Source organism: Pholcus phalangioides, unplaced genomic scaffold (assembly GCF_987345545.1).
Source record: "Pholcus phalangioides strain wild (caught in Gottingen) unplaced genomic scaffold, Ppha-v1.0 ptg000004l_1, whole genome shotgun sequence".
In the NCBI taxonomy this organism is placed as follows: domain Eukaryota; kingdom Metazoa; phylum Arthropoda; class Arachnida; order Araneae; family Pholcidae; genus Pholcus; species Pholcus phalangioides.
Genome location: NW_028301597.1, coordinates 33,796,719 through 33,817,890, shown reverse-complemented (window position 1 = coordinate 33,817,890; position 21,172 = coordinate 33,796,719). Strand labels below are relative to the sequence as shown.

The window sequence follows — 21,172 nt, the reverse complement described above, 5'->3', positions numbered from 1 at the left end:
TGGAACTGTGCCATGGATGGCTTAAGTGTTCTGGAACTGTGTATCGGGTCATTAAAGTGATCTGAAAATATTCCACGGGACACTTAAGCAATCTGTAAATGTGCAGTTTAGTTCATTTTTACAAAATTAGGTTTGAAGAGGGCAGGCCGCATCAAGTAACCCCCCCCCCCGGGCCAAGGAACTTTATGTGATTTATCATTATATGGTTAAGATAATTTGAGTGATGTAGAACCGCACTAGGGGCCAGTTAAGTGCTCTAAAATTATGTCACATAAGAGGGTGGGTTGCAATGAATTTATTAAATATAAATTTTTTTTGAGTTCATAGCCTTCAAATAACATTCAAATTAACAGAAATTGATTATAATAACATACAAAGGTATTTTCTTCCGAAATTTCAATTTAAAAAAAAATTAATTTTTATGCATTGAAGAAATAATTTTTGATCGTGTAAAGGGGGCACGAGAGAGCACCCCTATGCTAGCCTCAAGGAGTTCATATCCATCCAATTCAACGAATATACCAATAATTTGGACTATCATAACAAGATTGTTAGTGACCTAACTGAATCAATCACGCAACTAAAAACGATCATGCAACTGAAATTTTACTTGACCATAAAATCCGAAAACGAGATGCTTAAATCAGAGATCATGGACCTGAAATCTGAGGTATTAGAGATGCAGCAATATTCTAGATGCACAAACTTGGAAATTACTGGAATTCCAAAGTTGAAAATGAGAATAAAATTGAAACAGTGAATATCTTTTTTATATATATCTTAAAGTAAAAAAATATATATCTTTGATGAAAACTTTTTCCCATATTTTTAGCCCAAAAAATCAGGGGATTCCTTATAAATGTTGAAATATGGTAATTATAATAGTCATGAAATTTTTTTTACTAATCATTTTTAATTGCAGAATCTTACTGTATTGGTAATAATATCACATAACATTCAAGAAAAGAAAGAAAAAGGTTCTGGTTTATGTATATATAATTTAAATCCTTGATGGAAAAATTTTAAGCTGTTTGGTTTTCATCACTGAGTACATATAATGATCAAGCTCTTCAAAATACCCATCATTCACGCAGGTGAAATGTTGAGTTTCTGTATTCATTCATGACAGCCAAACATTTAAAAACTATGTGAACTTAAACAATACTTGTGCATAGCTTAATTTCCATTCAATTTTTCTTGCAGTTTTTCTTGTCAATACCTCTTCAAAAAAAATCCTCTTTTGTTAAGTTTGTTAACAAAATTTTTAAAATGTTTTTTTTTCTTCATTTGTAATACATTTTGTAATATAGAGAGAAGAAACAAAAGAAGGGGATGAAAGCACTCTGAAGAAATATTTCAGATTGGGTCTGTATTTGTGATATACTATGTATTACAATCAATTCTATATCTTACTAGCTATAATACCCGGTGCTGCCCGGGTTTTCTCCAATTACTGAGAGGATTTGGAAAGTGACAAACTATTATACATATACTGACAAGATTAAAGAAGTGACAAACCATTGTAAACGCATATAGCATGTCTGAAGCGCATTGCTAGGGAACCACTGTAACTAAAATAAACATTCAGAAAGTGATTGTTGAGGTCCAAAAACCATTGTTACCAAACAGTTTTTTGCCCATTTCAGGCATTTGCCCAAGTCTGATGAACTTCTAAAGTAGTCTATTCAAATTGGGTCCCATTTGGCATTTATGCAAAATTTGTCAATGATAGATGTAAACTTTCAGATTTGTATAGAGAAAATACACACACAGAAAATCAATTTCATATGTAGATTAAATCATTCACTTTCATTCCTTGATATATTTTACTGTAAAGTCATTGATGCATAATAACGAGAAAATGCAGCAATGGAGCTAACCTTTGTCAATATTTAGAATTTTCCTTGCAAGTTCTTCACTTTTAGAAATATTTTAACCGCAGCTTTTTTTTTGCAAAAACATTTTCAGAAGCACCAGAAAAACCTTTAGGAGGAATTTTTTTTCTAATGTTTATTTAATGTAACTTATATTTTTGTATTTTATATTGTTTCAATACACCACAACAGTGTTTTCCAGAAAACTGGGAAAAAGGGCATAAATATAAAAACCTATGAGTGTAATTCACAAATATGTATATGAAAACTCTTCCATTACCTATTTTCAGAAAATAGGAATGTTTATAAACGAAAAAGGTGACAAATGCAATTCAACTTTCTCTCCTACTATTCATTCAAAAATTTCTCTAGTTTAGTAGGATTTTTACATTTAAAGTAAATTGAATATAAGTTTGTGTTAAGCAAATGTTCTTATAATACAGTCGAATCTCATTATAACAAACTCCAAGAGACCGGAGAAATCTCTTCGTTACAACAAAATTTTATTATAAAGAAATTCCTTGTTTTCTGCATTGTTCTTATGTAAACTTACCTTGCAGGGATTAGAAAAGTGTTTGTTAAAACGAGATTTTCGCTACAACTGGATTCGCCTTCACAAAGACCACAACTCATATATTGTTATGGGCATGGCTGCCCATAACAATATGGTCATCGAATATATATCTAAACTATATCAATAATACAGCAAACTGATAATAGCAATAAAAACCAATAATTATGATAAAATATAAATATACATACAGCCCATAAAAAAATTATGGTTGTCTGTGTGGATAGCTTCTCGATTTATCCCAACATGTTTATCATATTTCTTTTTAAATGTATCAATCATGTTAGAATTTGCAACCCCCGGAAATAAGTTATTCCATTTATTCACAACCCTATTGGAGGAAAAATTCCCTATGATACCATTTCCAGAAGGTAAAGTTTTCAAAAGCTAAAAAATTTAAAAAAAAAATCATGCATTAATCAAATCTAGTAACAATTTTTTTTCTCATTGAAATCTTATTTTTTTTAGTCCGGCAAAATGTGAAGAAATTTACTGTGAATCCATGGTTCATCTTATTGATCTTCTTGAGTGTTTTAACAAATGAGGTGGCTCTTTCATCAGTGCATTACGGCATGTCACCCAAATTTAAAGAGATCTTGAAAATAACTTATTTGGTAAGAGAAAGTTTTGCACTTATTTAAAAAAATAATTTTTTAAGTTTTCTTTTCCAGATGTAATGCATAGATTATTTTTCCTACATTATAAGAGCAGAGATAAGACCACTTATTAAGTGTTACAACATTTTCAGAATTTCTTTATCATTTCATATTCTGAAAGTATTGAATTTTGATACTAGAAAATTGAGGGTAATCTGGTGGTAATGGCAAGGGGCATAACTTTCTGCCTGATTCTGAAACTAGCTAGCTTTGAAGAAGTGTTGACTAACCCTTTCCTCTCATCCCTTTCTCAAAATCAGAGGTTTTTATGAATCCAAATTAAGGAGAAAGTTCGTGAAAGATTTTGACCATGATTTAAGGGCATTTTATCTAATTGGTATTCATAAAAAATTACTTTTGTGTGTATATATATATACACACACACACACACACACACATATTCAGATAGAGGAAGATACATAAACAAGTGAACACTTTTCTTTTCATGCTAGAAATCAGCACTTTCTGGTTTATTTTAAAAAAATTCAACATAATTTCTTTAGAGCAGTGGTTCTCAACCTTTTCAATCCTGCTGCCTAGTTGCATTTATTTTTGAAAGTGGAAGGCGGTCGAACACATAACTAACAAAGTGAATGCGGAAGAAAAAAACCGGCAATCACTCACGGCCCGGTATGAATGATGTCCTGGCCCAGGGGTTAAGAAACACTGCTTTAGAGGACTAAATTGTAAACTGGCCAAAGTTGCAAGAAGTAGCCTATGCACATACATTTTGCAGTGTTAAATTTTTGCTAGAGCAGTGGCAAAAAGTGGTAAAAATGAGAAAATACAGCAAAAAATATAAAAAATAACTAAAGACATATGTCTGTGGTAGTTTTTTTTACCTTGCTTCTGGCCAAATTTCTTTCATTTGGCAAAGAACGAGAAAGATTTTTTTGCCATAAATTTCAAGCTTATTCATTGATATTGATCAGTACTTTAGAATGCAACAAGCACCAACTTCACTGACCCTTATCAAAACTAATGGAACGAGCAGAAATTTTCTATACTCTGACTTCTGGGATACAACTTCAAAAACTAGTTCTCCTTCCTACACCTCCTATATTAGTGGTTTTTGAAAGGTTGTTAGCGGAATGGGTTTTAGAATAAAGCATAAATTGCGAAGAAAAATATCAGCAGCTATGGCATAGAATCTGGGTTCTTGTTTCTCCCTCTGTATTTGACCAATGGGTACCTGGGTAAATATTTAAGTATTAGATAGAGAAAACATTGCTCTATATTCATTGCATGTTATTATCATGATGTTGAGCGTCATTGAGAAAATATGTGTTTCATTAAGAACTTGTTTACAAGCAACCTCGTTGGCAGAAATGGTTTTTATTGATATTCATCTCCAACCCTTTGTCTCATTGAAAGAAAAACAGCTGATTCCAGCAGTAAGAAAGTTTTAAATGTTTCACCTTTGTGTAAAGTTAAGATTCTCAGAACCCTTTTCATAGAAGTAAAATTTCAAATTCTAAATTTTTTTTAAATTTATACCACTGGTGAAAAATGACAAAAGCAATTTTTGCCTTAACAATTTTATTTTCAATTTTTGAACTGAGGTTTTCCAACATACATACCTAGGGAGGAAGAATCTGGGCCCTCGATTCTCAGTATAAGATATTTAAGTTTTCCTATTGCTTTCATTCCTTCTCTACAGGGGAAACTGTTTTAACTTCCTTGAATTCATTATTGTCGCAATTTCTTTCTTGGTCATTCATCCGATCTGTCATGGAAATTTTTGCTTATTTGGGTAGTAAAGAAAAATAGAAAATTTTTGTGGTCTAAATTCAATTTCGTTAATTTTCAACTTTTCCGCTTCTATTAAATTATGAAAATAAAACAAGTTTGAAACCAAATTGTTCAATAAAGTATAAATTAAAAAAAAAAAAAAATTTTTTTTTCCTTTTTCGTTGAGAAATTTTCTAAAAAATTTTTAAATCATGACATCAATTGACATGCAAGAATAAGAAAAATAAAAGAATATAGCTATGCACTAAAGTCTTACAGAGTTAGTAAAAAATGTTGCTTTCCCGATCTCCATCAAATTTGTCATGGCAATAAATATCATTTTCTGGCGGGGTGCGGTAGGCAGGACCATCATTTCGACTTTTTCCGGGGGGGGGGGGAAGCACATGTACTCATTGTATGTATATACAATATATACCATTTTTAGTGTATTTTCAAAAGCCAGGGGGAAGGCAACGCCCCCTAAATGACGGGCCTGGTGGTAGCCCAGGTCGATAAGATGCTCGTCTAAAGTACCAAAGGATGTTTAGAGGTATTGCGAGTTCGATACCCGATTCGTCCTTGTCAGAAAAGTTTAATGACGCAGGGGTGCAACAAAAAAAATGACATGACTTAGCCCTCGTGTGCAGAAAATGACAGTGGTGCGACAAAAATTATCAAATGATCAGAATCTCTGGCATCGATTTCCAAGTTCAATATTTCACCAAGTCTCTTGATGTCATCTCAAATCGCCCGATCTTCTACATCTAAAATATTTTCTGAGCATCCGGATACTGCATTATATAAGTTGATGGTTTGACCAGTTCAGAAATGTTTGATGTTTCTTCCATTCTAACTACAAGTTGTTGAAGGATGCGTTGTCTATATAACAATTTAAAAATGTGTATAACACCCTTGTCTAAAGGTTGTACCACTGATGGTGTGTTAGGAGATAGGAACTTCAGGGTTACATTAAAAAGCATAAAATTTCCATCCATCACAAAATTGAAACGTGCATTGTCAAGCACCAAGAAAACTTTTCTTTTCTTCAAAGCCGTCTTTTATTGAACTTTTCTAACCAAGCTTCAAAGATCCCAAGTCATCCAAGCCTTTTTGTTGAATCTATATAAGGCGTCTTTTCCCCAACTGCTTTTGCAAAAAACATTACAGTTATTCTTTCTTTCAAAAGTTTACCTCCTTTTTACAGTCTTCGACTTTAAAGAACAAAGACTTAGTTGGCAGAAATCTGAAAAAAGTCTGCTCTCATCTGAATTATATATGTCCTTAGGGTAGTAATTCTGGATTGCAGTTGAAACCTCACTTTTCAATCATTCACAACTCAAGTCCACATCTTCACTTTCACCATGTAGAGCACAAAATATGATGTTATTCCTTGCACAGAATTTATCTAACCATCAATTGCTGGCTAAAAAGTATTGAATGTCCTGCTTCTCTGCAATTTCAATCACTTTTTCTTACAACAATGTGCTACTAATAGGTAGCTGTTCTATTTGTGCAATCTTGGACCACTCTTATGCACAAGAATTAAGTTCTGGGAAGTTTTCTTCTCTTCCTTTTCATTCCATTCTTTTTTTCCCCCATGATTTCAGGAGCTCACTTTAGTTTTTCAATATGCAAATGATTTGTGTACATAAATATTTTTCTGCAAATTTTTGAGAAGAATATCCTTTCTTGTTATCAGAAATAATGTTCCCGTGATCCTCTAACTATAGCACTTTGACAGAAGTTTTTAACTTTTTATTCTTTGGATGCACTTGCTCTCGGACCGAGCAGCTAATTTAACAACTTCACATGTGCAACTGTCAAGTAGAGTAGTTATGCTTCAGAAAGATAAAGAAAGAAAAAACAGATATATTGAGCTAGTTTTATTTCTGTGGATCAATTGAATTACAATACTATATGTAGATCAGTTAATATTTTTAATCTGTGTCATCAGAGATTTTCACCTTATAGTAAGCATTGTACATCATGTTCTTTTACCTCACATTCTTTTACTCTCTCACTGTTGTTCTGCTGTATCTCTGCATTCTAAAAGTGGGAAAGCTCCCACAAAATTAAAATTTTGACTCCCTTTTTCTATTCAGCAAAGATCATAGGTCATTTGTCTGGTTTACCCTGTCCTCTCGGGGCAAATTTCTCTCTACACTCTCTCATTAGCTAGGATCAACTGTACAGTATTAGTTTTTGTCATCCTATTTACAAATGCTTCCAACCTGTATGCCACACGTGAACAAAAGATCTAATTGATCAGAAAAAATGTGTGTTTATGCTGTAGTTTAAAGATTATAAGGCTATACCAAAAGAACTATCAGGTCTTAATGCATTTTCAGGGGGGGGGGGAGATGCACAAAAACTTTTTTCCCCATATCTTATCTATATACAGATTGGCCGCTGACCAGGTTGTTTTTTATATTATGTCTATGGAGCCTATTGTCTGTTCCAAGGAAAATTTTCCATGAAAGGAAGTTAACCAGGGAATAGGGATGGTCGCCTATGGAAGTTTCAGTGTATTTTCAAACCCAATACATTTTCTTAAGCTGAATATTTCTTTTTTTTTAAACTTTAGATATAGTGACCACTCAATATAACATCTGTTTTTGTAGAACACAAGAGTCATCATGACAGTTGTCTGCTGTACGTGTATAGCACAATTAATTCACTTTCCAGATGAGTTACAATGTATGCCTTTTCATTTGTAAAAAAAGTTTGTTTATTTATAATTTATTAAATAGAAAATGTGGCCTAAATAAATAAATGTATGCTTAATATTGAATTGTTTACTTTGTAGGTTGTCACAATTATATTTTGTTTGGAAGAATGCTTATACATGATTGGATGTGGCAGAGATTACTTCAAAGACTGGTGGAATATTTTTGACTTCTTTGTAACTCTGCCATGTTTTATACTTCTTTTTATTGAAATAGATGCTCTGCGCATAATAACATCAGTAAGCTTTCCTATTTTCTTTCTGTTTAAGTGCTTGCCTTTAATTGAAAATTTAATTTTGTTTCACTGAAGGGAATGTTTTTTTAAAACATCATAAATTAGGATAAAGAATTTTATTTTTTTCATTATGAAGTTTTTCAGCAGTAGTGAGGTGAAACACCAGAGCTCATGGTGTAGTGAATTTTGTTTTCTGAGAAGGGAGGAACACCTAACTTTTTCTTATCTAGTTTACTAGCAGTGAAATTACAAACGAAAATGATCGCTGTCACTTGAAAAAAAATTGTTCACCACTGACATGTAATGTATAAGATTGTCAGTATTAGTGAGAAACAAATCTGGAAAACAAACTACTCTAGTAGTGGATTGCAATATCAGCTGCTTCAGAAACCATAAAATCCCTCTTATTATAGTCCCTAATGGATAAATTCTTCTAAGCAATGCCTGCATAGTTCATATTGCCTAACATTACAATCTGTTTATACTTACAGACAAGTAGGAAATTTTGTGATGTAATTCAAGAACAGTTTTGGTCTGTTTGTGGAAAGGTGTAATATTCTTATGATTTTCCTTAGTTCACATGAGATGGTATTAACAATTTTTGTAGTATATGGGAAAAACATGTGATCAAAGCCGGAAAAATGTGTGTATTTTGTAGTATATGTGAGAAATGTGGTCGAAGACAGAATAATGTGATTATGTTATTAATACTGCTGTGAGGGAAGCTGAGAAATGTCTCAGTGGGAGTATGTTCCCATGAGTAATATTGAGTTACGTTATCTGTATTGAAATTAATTGTTTTTTATCCAATCGCTTTGTTCTTGGTGCATGTAAGTCAATAATTAGTTGTTCATGCAGGTCTGGGAAAAATTTTTTTACTGAAAAAAGTTGGAAAATTATCCATTTTTGTCCTTCGGGAAGTTTCTGATTACTGAGTTGGAAAATCGCCACGATTATCGTCTAATCAAAAAAGGGAAATTGAGAATTTAAATTACGGTCCAAATCTGTATATACGAGCCGCGGTTCGAAATTAAAGGCGATCACATATAAAAAACTATTGGCAATACCGATTGGTTTGCTTATACGTAATAGCATTACTTGGTCTGTTGAGAATGTAACCACCATATTTATTGCCGTCATTTGATTGTCGCCTGCCTTTGCAAGAGAGTGTTAAAATGGGTGCAGTAGTAACAAATCTCACCAGTTGTGAAATTCGATCAGTGATTAGATTTCTGAAAGTAAAAGAACACTAATACTGCTCAAATTCACTGTCAATTGGGTGAAACATATGGGCCTATCGCAGTGAATGAAGAAAAAGTGAGGCAATGGTGGTGTGAGTTAAAGGAAGGTCATTCAAATGTTCATGATGAGCAGAGGAGTGGCAGACCTAGTATCCAGACTGATGATCTCGTTGAGTGTGTGAATGCATAAGTGAAAGAAAATTGTTGCTTTACTATAAACAATTTTTCTCTAGAATTTCCAGAAGTTTCTAGGACAACATTGTTGAGAATCGTGACTGAAACTCTTATGTTATCCGAAACTGTGTGCACGATGGGTACCGAAAATGCTCACAGATGCTTACAAAGATCACAAAATGGCATCTGTGCATGTGCTTTGCTCGACCGCTTTAACCACGATGAACACTAATTTCTTTCCCATAAGACAGGGGGACCTATATGAAAAATTAAATTTTTCATCTCAGTACATATATGGTCTTTTTCAAAATAAATGACATCTGAGATATACAGGTTATTTGAATAATTTTTCTCATTAAAATATGTCTCTATGGCCAACAGTTTACAAGTTATTTGAAACTGACTTAAGTTTTCACCCTGTATATTTAAAGAATGTTTTTATATTTTTCAGCTTCGTATCTTCAAGCTACTACATGCATGGCAAAGTCTTCGTAAAGTAATGAAAATTATATTGACATCACTAACTAATTTACTTACTCTTTGTGCCATCATAGCCATTATCATTTCAGTCTTAGCTTTGGTGTCTTTATGCTTTTTCATGGATGACAAACATTCTGATAGTCACCACCACCTATCAATGCATGCTCTCAATGATGATGATGGTGTATATTCTGTAGACATTTATTCTTCAAGGTATTCATGGCTATTCTGTAATTTTTTGTAGTAATTAATTTCACAATTTTTATTGGTGTTTAGTGAATCTTGAATTCAAGTACATTTGAGCACTTTATGTTAAAAAATTTTATCTCTCTGGGTCATTCCCTAAAAAAAGTGTACAAAACATGCCTGGCACTTCATGATTTTTGTTTATCAAATTTCAGAACATTCTAGTAGTGAAGTAACTGTAAGGTTTTTTTTTTTACTTCATTCAGTTCTCTGCTGTTTGATATTTCTTAATTTACGTCCGATGGCACTTGATAATTTAAAAAAAAAGAATTTTTAACTTCAAAATCGTGCCGCTCCAGCGGGAAGAACAACGTTACATAAAGATATTTTCAAAAAGTATTTCAGATTTACACCAAAAGATTCAGCCAGATTGAATATGTGCCACAGATGAATGACACTGACTATAGAATTTTCCAAGAAAAAAAATTTCTTATGAAAAACTATTTTCTTTTTATTCATGTCCCAATATTTTTCCTGTCTTAAAATGTCCACTCGCTTAGTCATTTGGGAAACATTTTTATCCCAGTCTAAATCTGACAACACTTCTGAGCTCATCAAATGGTTTGCTTTTCACTCTTGATCAACAATTTTTGATTTGAATTTCAAAAAATGAGCTAAGATTCATCTAGACCTATGTCTGTAGTACCCAATTTTTTTTTTCATTTTTGAATGTCCACTCTGTCGCATCATTATCATAGGTAATTGTTGTTGTATTTTTTTAAATCTATATCAAGATAAAGTTATAAACATTTGCTTTAAAATATAATTAAAAATTTTTGAAAATTTTCTTTAATAATAATAATTTGTCTACTCAGTTACATGTTTTAAAAACATGAGCAACATTACAGAATAGACAATTACTTCATGATTTTAAGTAAAATTTAATTAACTAAGAGATTTGAAGTTTTAAGTTAAATTTATATATAATCAGTTATCTGTTCGATTTAAGCTCCTTACGCCATTCTCTATCACATTATTTTTTCGGTTGAATTGTACAGATTGGCAAAATTACTGCCAAACACAGATCTAGGGAGTTGTGTCATGGGGAGGGACATTTTATTATGAGTAAAGGTCATTCTGGAACAATACATCCTGTATTTTATGTGACAACCATTATTTTCCTGGGCTTTTTTTTTGTTTGAAGGCTCTACTCTTCACCCCCATATCTCACCAATCCATTCTCGATCACTATTATAAGATCACAAGAAGAGATATACCAACATCAAATTACTATTCAAAAGCCAAAAAAAAATTTTGAAGTAAAAGAAAAATCCTAAAATGATATACAGGGTCATAGGCGTATGCATAATTTTCTCAAAGGGATGGGGGGGGGGGGGTTAAGCTTTTTCCCTTTTCCCGCAAAATAACACTATAATCTTGGCTTAAGTGGGGGATTAGAACCCCAAACACCCCCCTCCCTTTTGCATACGGCAATGTACAGGGTGCATAGGTAGCAGGACATATGGTACTTTACTGGCGAACCGTTGATCCTAGACGCATACTTCTAATTAGAAAAGGATCGAAATAACGTGTAATACTCAGACATATCATTCATATAGCATATGTGTTAAAATAAAAATGTTTATATATATATACAAACACCCTGTGCTCAAGAACCCAATTAAAAAGTTGTTGCCCTGTTTTTTCTGATGTCAACAACAAAAAAAAAAATTCCCCGCTTCTAAGTGCAATATTAACTGATACATTCAAATTTGAAAAACAGCCTTAAATGTGTTACGCCACACTGTGTGAATCGAGGTACCACAGTATGACTTGTTGGCCATTGGCGGCTTTCATGATATTTTCTTCCTTTTTTTTTTCCGGCCAGCATTGTCTCCAAGGTTGAAACTCCTGCTTTTGATCAAATTGATGGTCTTTTGAGCTTCCTCCAAGTGGATGAGTTCAGTTTCCAAAATAATAGGTACTATATGTCATGGAAAGGTGACAGGGATGTAAGGAGGATCTACTTTTTTTTGGGGGGAGCATAGGCTGATTTGTGGTTTGAAGGAGATACACAGAGAATATCTCTTACAAAATTTTGAGTTTTTCACCTTCAAAAAGCGTTTTAAAAATCACATTGAAGTAAAACTATTTTTTCAATATTTTAACTTTTTCACAATTTTTTCACAATGTTTAGAAATAATTGGCAAAAAAAAGCTCCAAATTAACAAAAAATCAAATCTTAATATTATAAAACTGAATTTTTTCTTCGTATGTATTTGCATATAAAAGGACCTTATTTTATTTGATTTTCAAGGGGGAAAAAGGTTGGAATTTTTATTTTAGCTTTTTATATGACAGTACTTCATTTCATAACAGAGTAAACATGAAAATCCTTATCTTTCAGTCATAAAACCAAAAAATAAAATATCGCAAAATGAAAGTGAATATTCATTGAATATTTAACTTCAAGTCATTGGCTATAGTTAGAGATCATTTTTTCCTCTTAAAATTGACTTTCGAAATTTTTCTCAAAAAACTTAAGCCATTCCTAAAAAGATGCATGTTTTATCTCCAAAAAAATCCTATATTTACTACAAAACAGTACATGCGCCTCAAAAACTGTTGTATGCAAAAAAGTGCGGTGCATGCATGTTAGCACAGATATACCAGTGATTATTATGGAGGGAGGCCAGCTTCAAGTTTTTTTTAATTGACTCACTTTCACTCAAAAGGACCCAGATTTTGCCGATAACCTGGGCTGGGTACAGATAGATATTGTTCGTTCAGCGTTTCCTTCGAAGTTAATACCCTGTGCTGTTATGCATTTAGATATTTTTCATACAAAGATGTAAATGTGGATTGCAAGCCTCCTTTTGTCACATCCTCCAGTGCTTTCGTTTCTACTTGCTGCACGTCTTAGAAACCTGAAAATAGTTGATCCCTAAGCAAATTTTTATGGGCAATGCAGTGCCCTTTCATGGGAGGAGATCAAGGGAATAAGCTGGTTGTGGAAGTATCGGAATATGATGTTTTGACAGATAACCTGACACTAGGAGGGGCTTGCGAGTCCTTAAATGTCTGCAGACACAAGCAACTTTTCTTTAAAACCGAGCAAAAGTTAGGTCTATCACCATCCATGGTGATAGACTGTGTGTGTCTGTACCTAACTGTGTGTGTACCTAAGAGTCGGAGTGCGTATGTAGTGTTGTTTGATTTTTCAGTGCTGTCATCTATGTTTCAGAAATGAAGTGAGTGATGTTATGATGAATTACATTTGTACTGTTTGTAGACCTGTTGCTCTCAGTGGCGAGACTTTTTTAAAGGGGAGATGGGCTCGCATTCGCATCTTGAATGTGTAAACCACAGAAAACCAACTTCAGCCGAGGAGCTCATGACACGAGTCCATCACTATGACCACTCGATTACCACAGTGGCAGACACAAGCAACTGGATCTTTGGAAGACCCAAGTCATGGGTGCTCCATCACAATAATGCACTATCTCACAGATTTCTCTTGGTGTCAAATTACCTGTCAAAACATCACATTCCAATATTTTTACCACCAGCTTATTCCCCTGATCTTGCCCCATGCGACTTTTTTCTTTCCTTTTTCCTTGGATAAAGAATCTTTATTAGTGGTAATTGATTGATTAGAAAATTTAGAAGAACAACTTGATTCAGGTTCTGAAGAAGTGTGGCAAGCAGCGACAAAGGCATTGGATGATGTGGCAAAAAAAAAGACTTGTAATCACAATCTGCATTTACATGTCTGTATGAACAATGGCAAAAATGTATAATAGCACAGCATAGTTACATTGAAGGAAACACTGAATAAACAGGTTATATTTATACTCATTGTTCCATAATAAAATAAGTTCTGGAACTTTCAAACATAGTAGCATAATGTTAAGAAATTTTGGAAGAAGATTTCTCTTGAAAAATATCAAATCATTCCAAAAGTTTTTCTCTTCAGCTTTTATGCTATGCTCTGTTCAAATTGTATGTATTACAAGTAGAAGTACACCTACCGAGAAACCTCGATACAATGACACTCTGTGGACAGGGAAAAAATATTGTTGTGGGCGGGGGGGTTATCATTATATTGAGAGGTAGCATTATCATCGGGTGTCACCAAATTCATGCTGTTATTTTCTTTGAGCTAGCACTGTATGTACCGTATGAAATGTATTTATGAGTATTTATTTGCAGCAAAAAGTTCTAAAAAACTAGTTGATGATTAAAATTTAGGTGTTTCATCCTAGCTTCATATTCATAGCAACAAATTTACCATTAGACTAGAGGCAATTCTAAACAAGATTTTAATAAATATCAGTTTAGAGGGATTTACAGTTATATCTAGTATTATCGTAGCAAGGTTTAATTGTACATATATATATTGTCCAAAATAATTCTATATCGAGTGGAAAATTATATTTTACCAACATATGAAATATTTATTCATTGAAGTCATATTATTCATAGTCACTTTGAACATTGCACGTATAATCAATGTATATTTTCTATGGGATTGTATATCTTCCAATGGGAATTATTATATTGAAAAGTAATATGTAAGGTTTTTTGCATTGCATTTTAAATGCAAATACAAATTTAACAACAGGCAAATTGCCCAATCACTGTTTAAATTGTCATGAATCAAAAACCTACCAACTATGCCCGTAGGTACTTGAAACAAATAAAATAGAGGGTATGCTAATCATATTGAAGTTGAGGAGGAGATATTTTGATGGAAAAATTTTTAGATTTAAGTCTTTTGATTTAACAGATACTCTTTTGCTCCTTATTAGCCTTTGAAAGACACCAGTAAGTTAACATTTTCAAATTATTTTGAATCAGAAGAATGTCATCTTGAACATACTAAATTGATCAAATTTGGATAATTAAACCTTATTCTGAGTAATTGTAAACTTGACATTAGTTAATGAAGTAAAAGGCACAACAAATTGCTTAGTTTAAAACAAATTTTACTCATTACTGTGACACTGCACTGACAGAAGCACAAGTGACTAGGTACAGAAAAAATTTGAGATAGGGCAAAAGGCAATCAAGTGATTACAGCTCAAGTATTTATACGCATTTGCAAAAACATTGATGTTCCCGCTAAAACTAAATATCTGTACAAATAATATAAAATCTGTTAAGCATATATGAATAGCAAATTGAGGTTGTCTGTATTGTTTTTCTCCACTTTCCCACCCTTACTATAGAAATAGTTTTGTTTCGGAATTTATCATTAATATAGCTTCTTGCTTTATTTGTTGTTGATATTTATTATATTTATTAAATTATTTATTTACATTATTATTTGCTTTTCCTTTCCAAGGTGGAACTTCCATACTATTGCTGGTGCGTTTTTTACAGTTTTCCGGATTTTCACTGGTGAATGGGTTGAACCGATGCAAGATTGTTTTGAAGATCAAATTAAAAGATCTCCTGGAAAGTGCTTTCTTATATTGAGCTTTTTTATTATTATGCACTTTATTGTGTATCAGCTTTTCATAGCTTTGCTTTTGAGTACTTTCCAGTCTGATGATTCTCAATTCACCGGTATAAGATATAAGGTATGTTGAGTGAGATAATGTTTTTTGGATTTCATTTTGTCGTTTTTTAAAATTAATATTTCATTTTGTCGTTTTTTTTAAATTAATATTTCATTTTGTCGTTTTTTAAAATTAATATTTCATTTTGTCGTTTTTTAAAATTAATATTTCATTTTGTCGTTTTTTAAAATTAATATTTCATTTTGTTTTTTAATTCCTATCCCCTTTTAAGATATAGCTAAAATTAATAATTATTTATATAAGGAGCTGTTCAAGTATTATGTGAGCACAAATGGGAGGAGTGGGGTTCACTTTTGATGACAAGGAGGGGGGGGGGGAGATGTTGAATGATGATTACTTAAACAATTTGGTGTGAAAATGGTAAATAATTTTTACAATCAAAATTGAAAAAAATTAAATTTAATCTCGGTGGTTAGGGAGTGCAGTAGAACCTCACTATAACTGATCCCACTATGATGGACTTCATTTATAACGGACTAAAAAAATGTTTAAATTGAAGCTCAAAAATTGCAAAATTTTTATCTGGCAAGTTCAAAACTCGTTTTAAGTACTTAAAAAAAGTATTAACTTGTTTAAAAATCATTTCCAAGCAAGTGATTAAACATTTTCGTTTTGTTGTACACCAACCTTGATGTGCGGTATGACTCATACTGTGTGCCAGCCACAGAAAAATTGTTAATGCAATATATACATACACATCTTTTTCAGTTTGACCTATGTTGAAGACTGCTTTTTATTTTTTGTAATCATGGTTGGGTTTTTGACATGACGAGCATCAAAAACTGGTCTAAACTGACAAAAACAGATTTAAAACCATCAAAAACTGGTCTAAACTGACAAAAACAGATTTAAAACCATCAAAAACCTAAATTAACGCTTTTTGATAATGCTTTGAACACAATAGATATACAACATGATTTTAAAACTTATTTTTTTGCATATTACAATGTTTTACTTTCAAACATTAATTTATTACAATAATTAAAACAGAAATATTATAATTTACAGTTGTGAAATTTTAAACATGAGTCTAGAACATATAAAATGCAGGGATCGACATGGGTCACTTTTCCCACTAAAAGTCACTTTTTTAGAAACTGATCACTTCTAACAACACTCTTCTGACTTTAGACACTTACGTTGGCCACCAAAATCCCCAGACATGAACATTATTGAACATATCTGGGATGCTTTGCAACGTGCTGTTCACGGTACAATTGGTACTACGGATTTATGGACAGCCCTGCAGTATTCATGGTGTCAATTAGCTCCAGCACTACTTCAGACATCAGTCGAGTCCATGCCACATTGTTTTGTGGCACTTCTGCGGGCTCGCGGGGGCCCTACACGATATTAGGCAGGTGTACCAGTTTTTTTTTGGCTCTTCAAGTGTATATATGTATATACAAGTTGCCGTGTGAAATTATTTTCATGTAAAGCTTTGCAATATTCAAATTAAATGACTGGAAATTAGTATGCCTAGACTTTTGTGCTACAGTGTATTGTCCCACTATGCTAACCATGTTGTAGCAACACTTTTTACTGGTACCGAAAGTTTCATGATTTGCATTTAAAATATGAGTTACCATAATTTTCTTCATATTATCTGCAGATCTGAATTTTACAACTTTGAGAATAAAATGCCATGGTACAATCCCTAAAACAGAATTTTTGGCATTATTCTGCAATTAGCCCTCAGCTGACTGGAAATGTTCTGCAATGAAAATTCCCAGGATAGTGTACACTACACATGATTTCTACACTTTTTTTTTTTATTCTTCTAGATTGTTCTGCAACATATGTTCAGTTTTTGGTATATTCTTCTTTGAGGGTACAATCTGCATATGCGATTTTAATTCACCAGTAATAAAATTTAAAGGAGTAGAATGGTTTGTTGGTCACACACACACACATTTTTTTGTTAAATAAAGGTAATTTTTTTAACAAAAAATAATTTAATTGCACCTAAACTTTTTTATAATTTTTTTTTTTTCAAATAGTTTGCCAAGATAGAACTTGAAAGTTCACGTTTCTGCTGGGAATCAAACCCCAGTCTTCTTGCTATCTGGGCAAGTGGCTAACCATGAACACCATGAGAAACACAACTTTGATTTTCTTATTTCATGCACAGTATTGTGATATGCTGAAGTAGATACTTTTCAGCTTTCCTATAACTTCAGCAAATGGGCCCTACGCTGCTACAGTACAGAGAGAAATATTTTTCTTGTCCCATGTTACATCAAGAAAAGATACTTTTCTGGACATTGCAATAATACCAACAATATTATTATTGTTGTAATAATAAGCTTGTTGATATTATTGTAATATCCAGAAAAGTCTTTTTCCTTGATGTAACTTCACTCTGTTAGGTTTTTTTTCCTTTTTGCTTGAAAATTATATTTGTTTCCATGTTTACCTTTGATATTAATATTGTTGTATTATATTATAAATTTTATTTTCTTTCAGCAAATACTTCGCTTCTTGCAAAAGCTTTTCAAGCCATGCATTGGAAGACAGGAAACACCAGAGGTTGAAATACTATGTTATATATTAGATTTTGATATGTAATTATTTGTTTTAAAAAGTTATTTCAAAATTCAGAAATAACTACATACACTAACAAAAAAAGTTATTGGAACAGTTTACTCATATGGTGAGAAAAAAAAATTAAAGTAAAAAGAAAGAAAACCTTTTTGGTTTTTTCCCCCAATTTAGAAGTTATATGGCAGCACCTGAACCACATAACATTCACAGCACTTACATTGTAATGTGCAGTTGGGTTGTATATAAACATGATTTGAACAAGTCCCTCATTTGGACTAAAATGGTAGTAAATTTCTCCTATAGCCATACATCAGATTTGATGACAGTAAGTACACAGTCATGGGTTGGAACCCAAGGGAGGTTATAAATAAAGATATTTTTCCTAAAGAACTTGAGGGGACCTCCAATAGACAGCTCCTTCATTTAACCCATCTCTCATTAATGGCAGTAAATTGCAATATAGTGATATGGCCAGAGTTTGTGTTTGGTGAAGTAGTAGTAGTCAGTAAGTACAAAGGCCACAACAAGCAAGCTGTCCAATAAGGTGGGTGAAAAAAAAATGCCCATAAAATATATGAATGCTAAATATAACTTAAATACTAGCAACCAAAAATAAATGCATTTGATATCCAACCTTTCGCTACTCATAAGTTATTTTCTAAGTTATTTTATAAGTACATTGGTACTTCTGATATTTTACTTGAACTTCATGTTTCTAACTTAATCTCCAAAACTTATATTTGCTTATTATTATGATCAAATCAAGGTAGCAAAACAGCAGCACATGTGCCATTAGTGACATGCCATGGTATAATAGTCCCATCAAAGGATTTCTTCAAAAGTTAAAGAAATTCTATTTAAATTCTGAGCAATTTTTCCTTTTATGAATAGGTGTGTTTGTAGATTACTAAACCTAAAATTGGTATAGTAGGTCTTCTTAACGCAATAATTAAGAAATAACTTCTAATTCTATGTAATTTTTGTATCATTTTTCGTCTTGAAAATGATGCAAAGTAAACATTTAAAGGGTTAACTAGATCTCTGTATGTACAACATTCAAGGATGTGTGCATTGCGGGGGGGGGGAGACTAAGCATCTGAAGCCTATTACCTCCAGGTTACGATAATAAAATTTGCAACTTGAAAATTAAAAAAAATCTTCAAAAAGTGACAAAATAAGCACTTTTATAAAAGTAAGAGGATGGCTGAATTATATTTGGGTGAGTCTATTTAAACTCACTCGTACTGACACCTGTTTGCCATGGTGCTCTCCGAGACCATCCATCCCTTTCGGAAAGAGCACGCCCATCCCAAGATGGGCGGCCCCTCTCTGGGCGGTCAGCAGTTATGTCTGTCTGTCTGTTTGCCATGGTTTTGCTTTGCAAATTTGGCGTACTCTTCCTTCTCTCATTTTCCTCAGACACAATTCAGTTCTAACTGCATTCTTTGCTATACAAAATAAAAGAGATGAAATGCATGCTCCTTTGTTAAATCCATTGTCAGTAAATCCTCCCAAGTTTGACATTCGTCTAGCGCACGCTGCTTGACTCGCAATGAAATATTTCATGACGCTATACACATCAATGGGAAATCCCAGCAAACCACTCAAGGACAATGTAAGCATGTAGACGCACCTTAAAGTGGAGGGAACAAATGAGCGTGTTCCATAAAAGTGGTATGGGACATATGGTCAACATGCAAAAATTTGTAGAGTATCTCGCACATAAAAAAATGATCTTATATTAACTGTGGCCTGGCTTTGAAAAAAGTTGGCCACACAGGTTTAAATGTTATGTATATACTCATGTATAAGCCGAGTTTTTTTTTGTGGAAAAATTTGTTCCCCAAGTGGGGGGGTCGGCTTATACTCGGGTCAGTTTTTGATGAGAAAATATCGACCCCGCAATCAGTAGTAATTTTTGTAGCAGTGTTCGAGAAACCGGCATTATTGGTACGTGATATGTTCAAACCCCACAGAACTGATAATGTCAAAGCCGAGGCAAAGAAATCGAAAACATCATTGGCTGATGGTGGCTACCATTGGTTGTACAGCCTTTAGATTGAGCATCAACAAGCCTCTCAAAGACTATTTGAGAAATTTGTAGACTGAATGAAAGAGTTCTGATGATAAAGAAACTACAAAAAGTGGTGCCTTGAAGAAACTTGACATTGACCTAGTATGCCAATGAAGTCCCAGTCTTAATATTCAATAGTTTTTTTTTATACTTTCACTGTTAAACCCAGTTAATCAAGGTTCTACTGTATAGTAGTAACAGATTTATGAAAAATAATCAGCTATATACAGGGTGATTATAATTTAAGTTTCGATGCCAAAACTATACAATAAGTTCTGGTCAGAATGATGAAAATTTTCATGGATATTCCTGAAGTTTCTTTCGCAAAAGGAAAAAAAGTGCAAAATGTGCAAGTAGGTGATGCTGTACTTGGCCAGCAGTATAATCTATTTTGTGCAACCACATCACTTTGGCACTTCCACATCATCAGTGTGTAGATAGAACATCTATCAAGATGCAAATTGGAATACCAGCAAAGCAGCTTCTGAAGACCCATTTTGACAGGATGCACCTTAACCCTTGCAACTTCTGGCTGTGGGGCATACCTCAAAATGTTATAAACAATGGTCACATTGCAAACTTTAGTGAATTGCAATCTCCAGCACATCCCCCTATATGTAGAAGTTCCTCAGGAATATTAACGTGGGGGCACGTTTGGTTTAATAAAGCTGAATTGCAAGCACATCCACATCGTGACCATGGCATACTCTGATCTGTTGTTGAACAAGAATTTTTGTGCTTTCAACCTCATAGCCATAACACGGTGGACAACATATTTAACATTTCTTAATTAAGTTGTAGTTATTTGTTCAATTACTTCATTTTTTGTGATGTTTCCATGAATTATGAAATCGTGCAATGCTATAATTAAGTTATCATTTTGCCATGACTGGCTATCGTTTCCATTCTGCGAACAAATTTCCCACATGTTGGATGATGTCATTAATTTTACATTTTTAAGTATTTTTTCCCCTTTACCAAATAAAATTCCATTTTTTCAGGAATATTCATGTCAATTTTCAAGTCATTCTGACAATCATTCTTTTTTTACAGTGTTCTGAAATCAGAACCTTAGTTATAATCACCCTGTATATC

The 21,172-nt window shown here is 33.0% G+C and overlaps 1 protein-coding gene across 1 annotated transcript in view; it reads left to right on the top strand.

Moving 5' to 3' along the window:
- The window catches only part of LOC149087121 (sodium channel protein 1 brain-like), a 146,150-nt gene that overhangs the window by 58,198 nt on the left and 66,780 nt on the right, over positions 1-21,172 (top strand). Inside the window, exons 11-16 of the mRNA XM_089231369.1 lie at positions 1,311-1,365; positions 2,914-3,059; positions 7,639-7,797; positions 9,660-9,901; positions 15,222-15,459; positions 17,926-17,988. Of these exons, the coding sequence (XP_089087495.1) occupies positions 1,311-1,365; positions 2,914-3,059; positions 7,639-7,797; positions 9,660-9,901; positions 15,222-15,459; positions 17,926-17,988 (903 nt within the window). The remainder of the gene's footprint in view (positions 1-1,310; positions 1,366-2,913; positions 3,060-7,638; positions 7,798-9,659; positions 9,902-15,221; positions 15,460-17,925; positions 17,989-21,172) is intronic.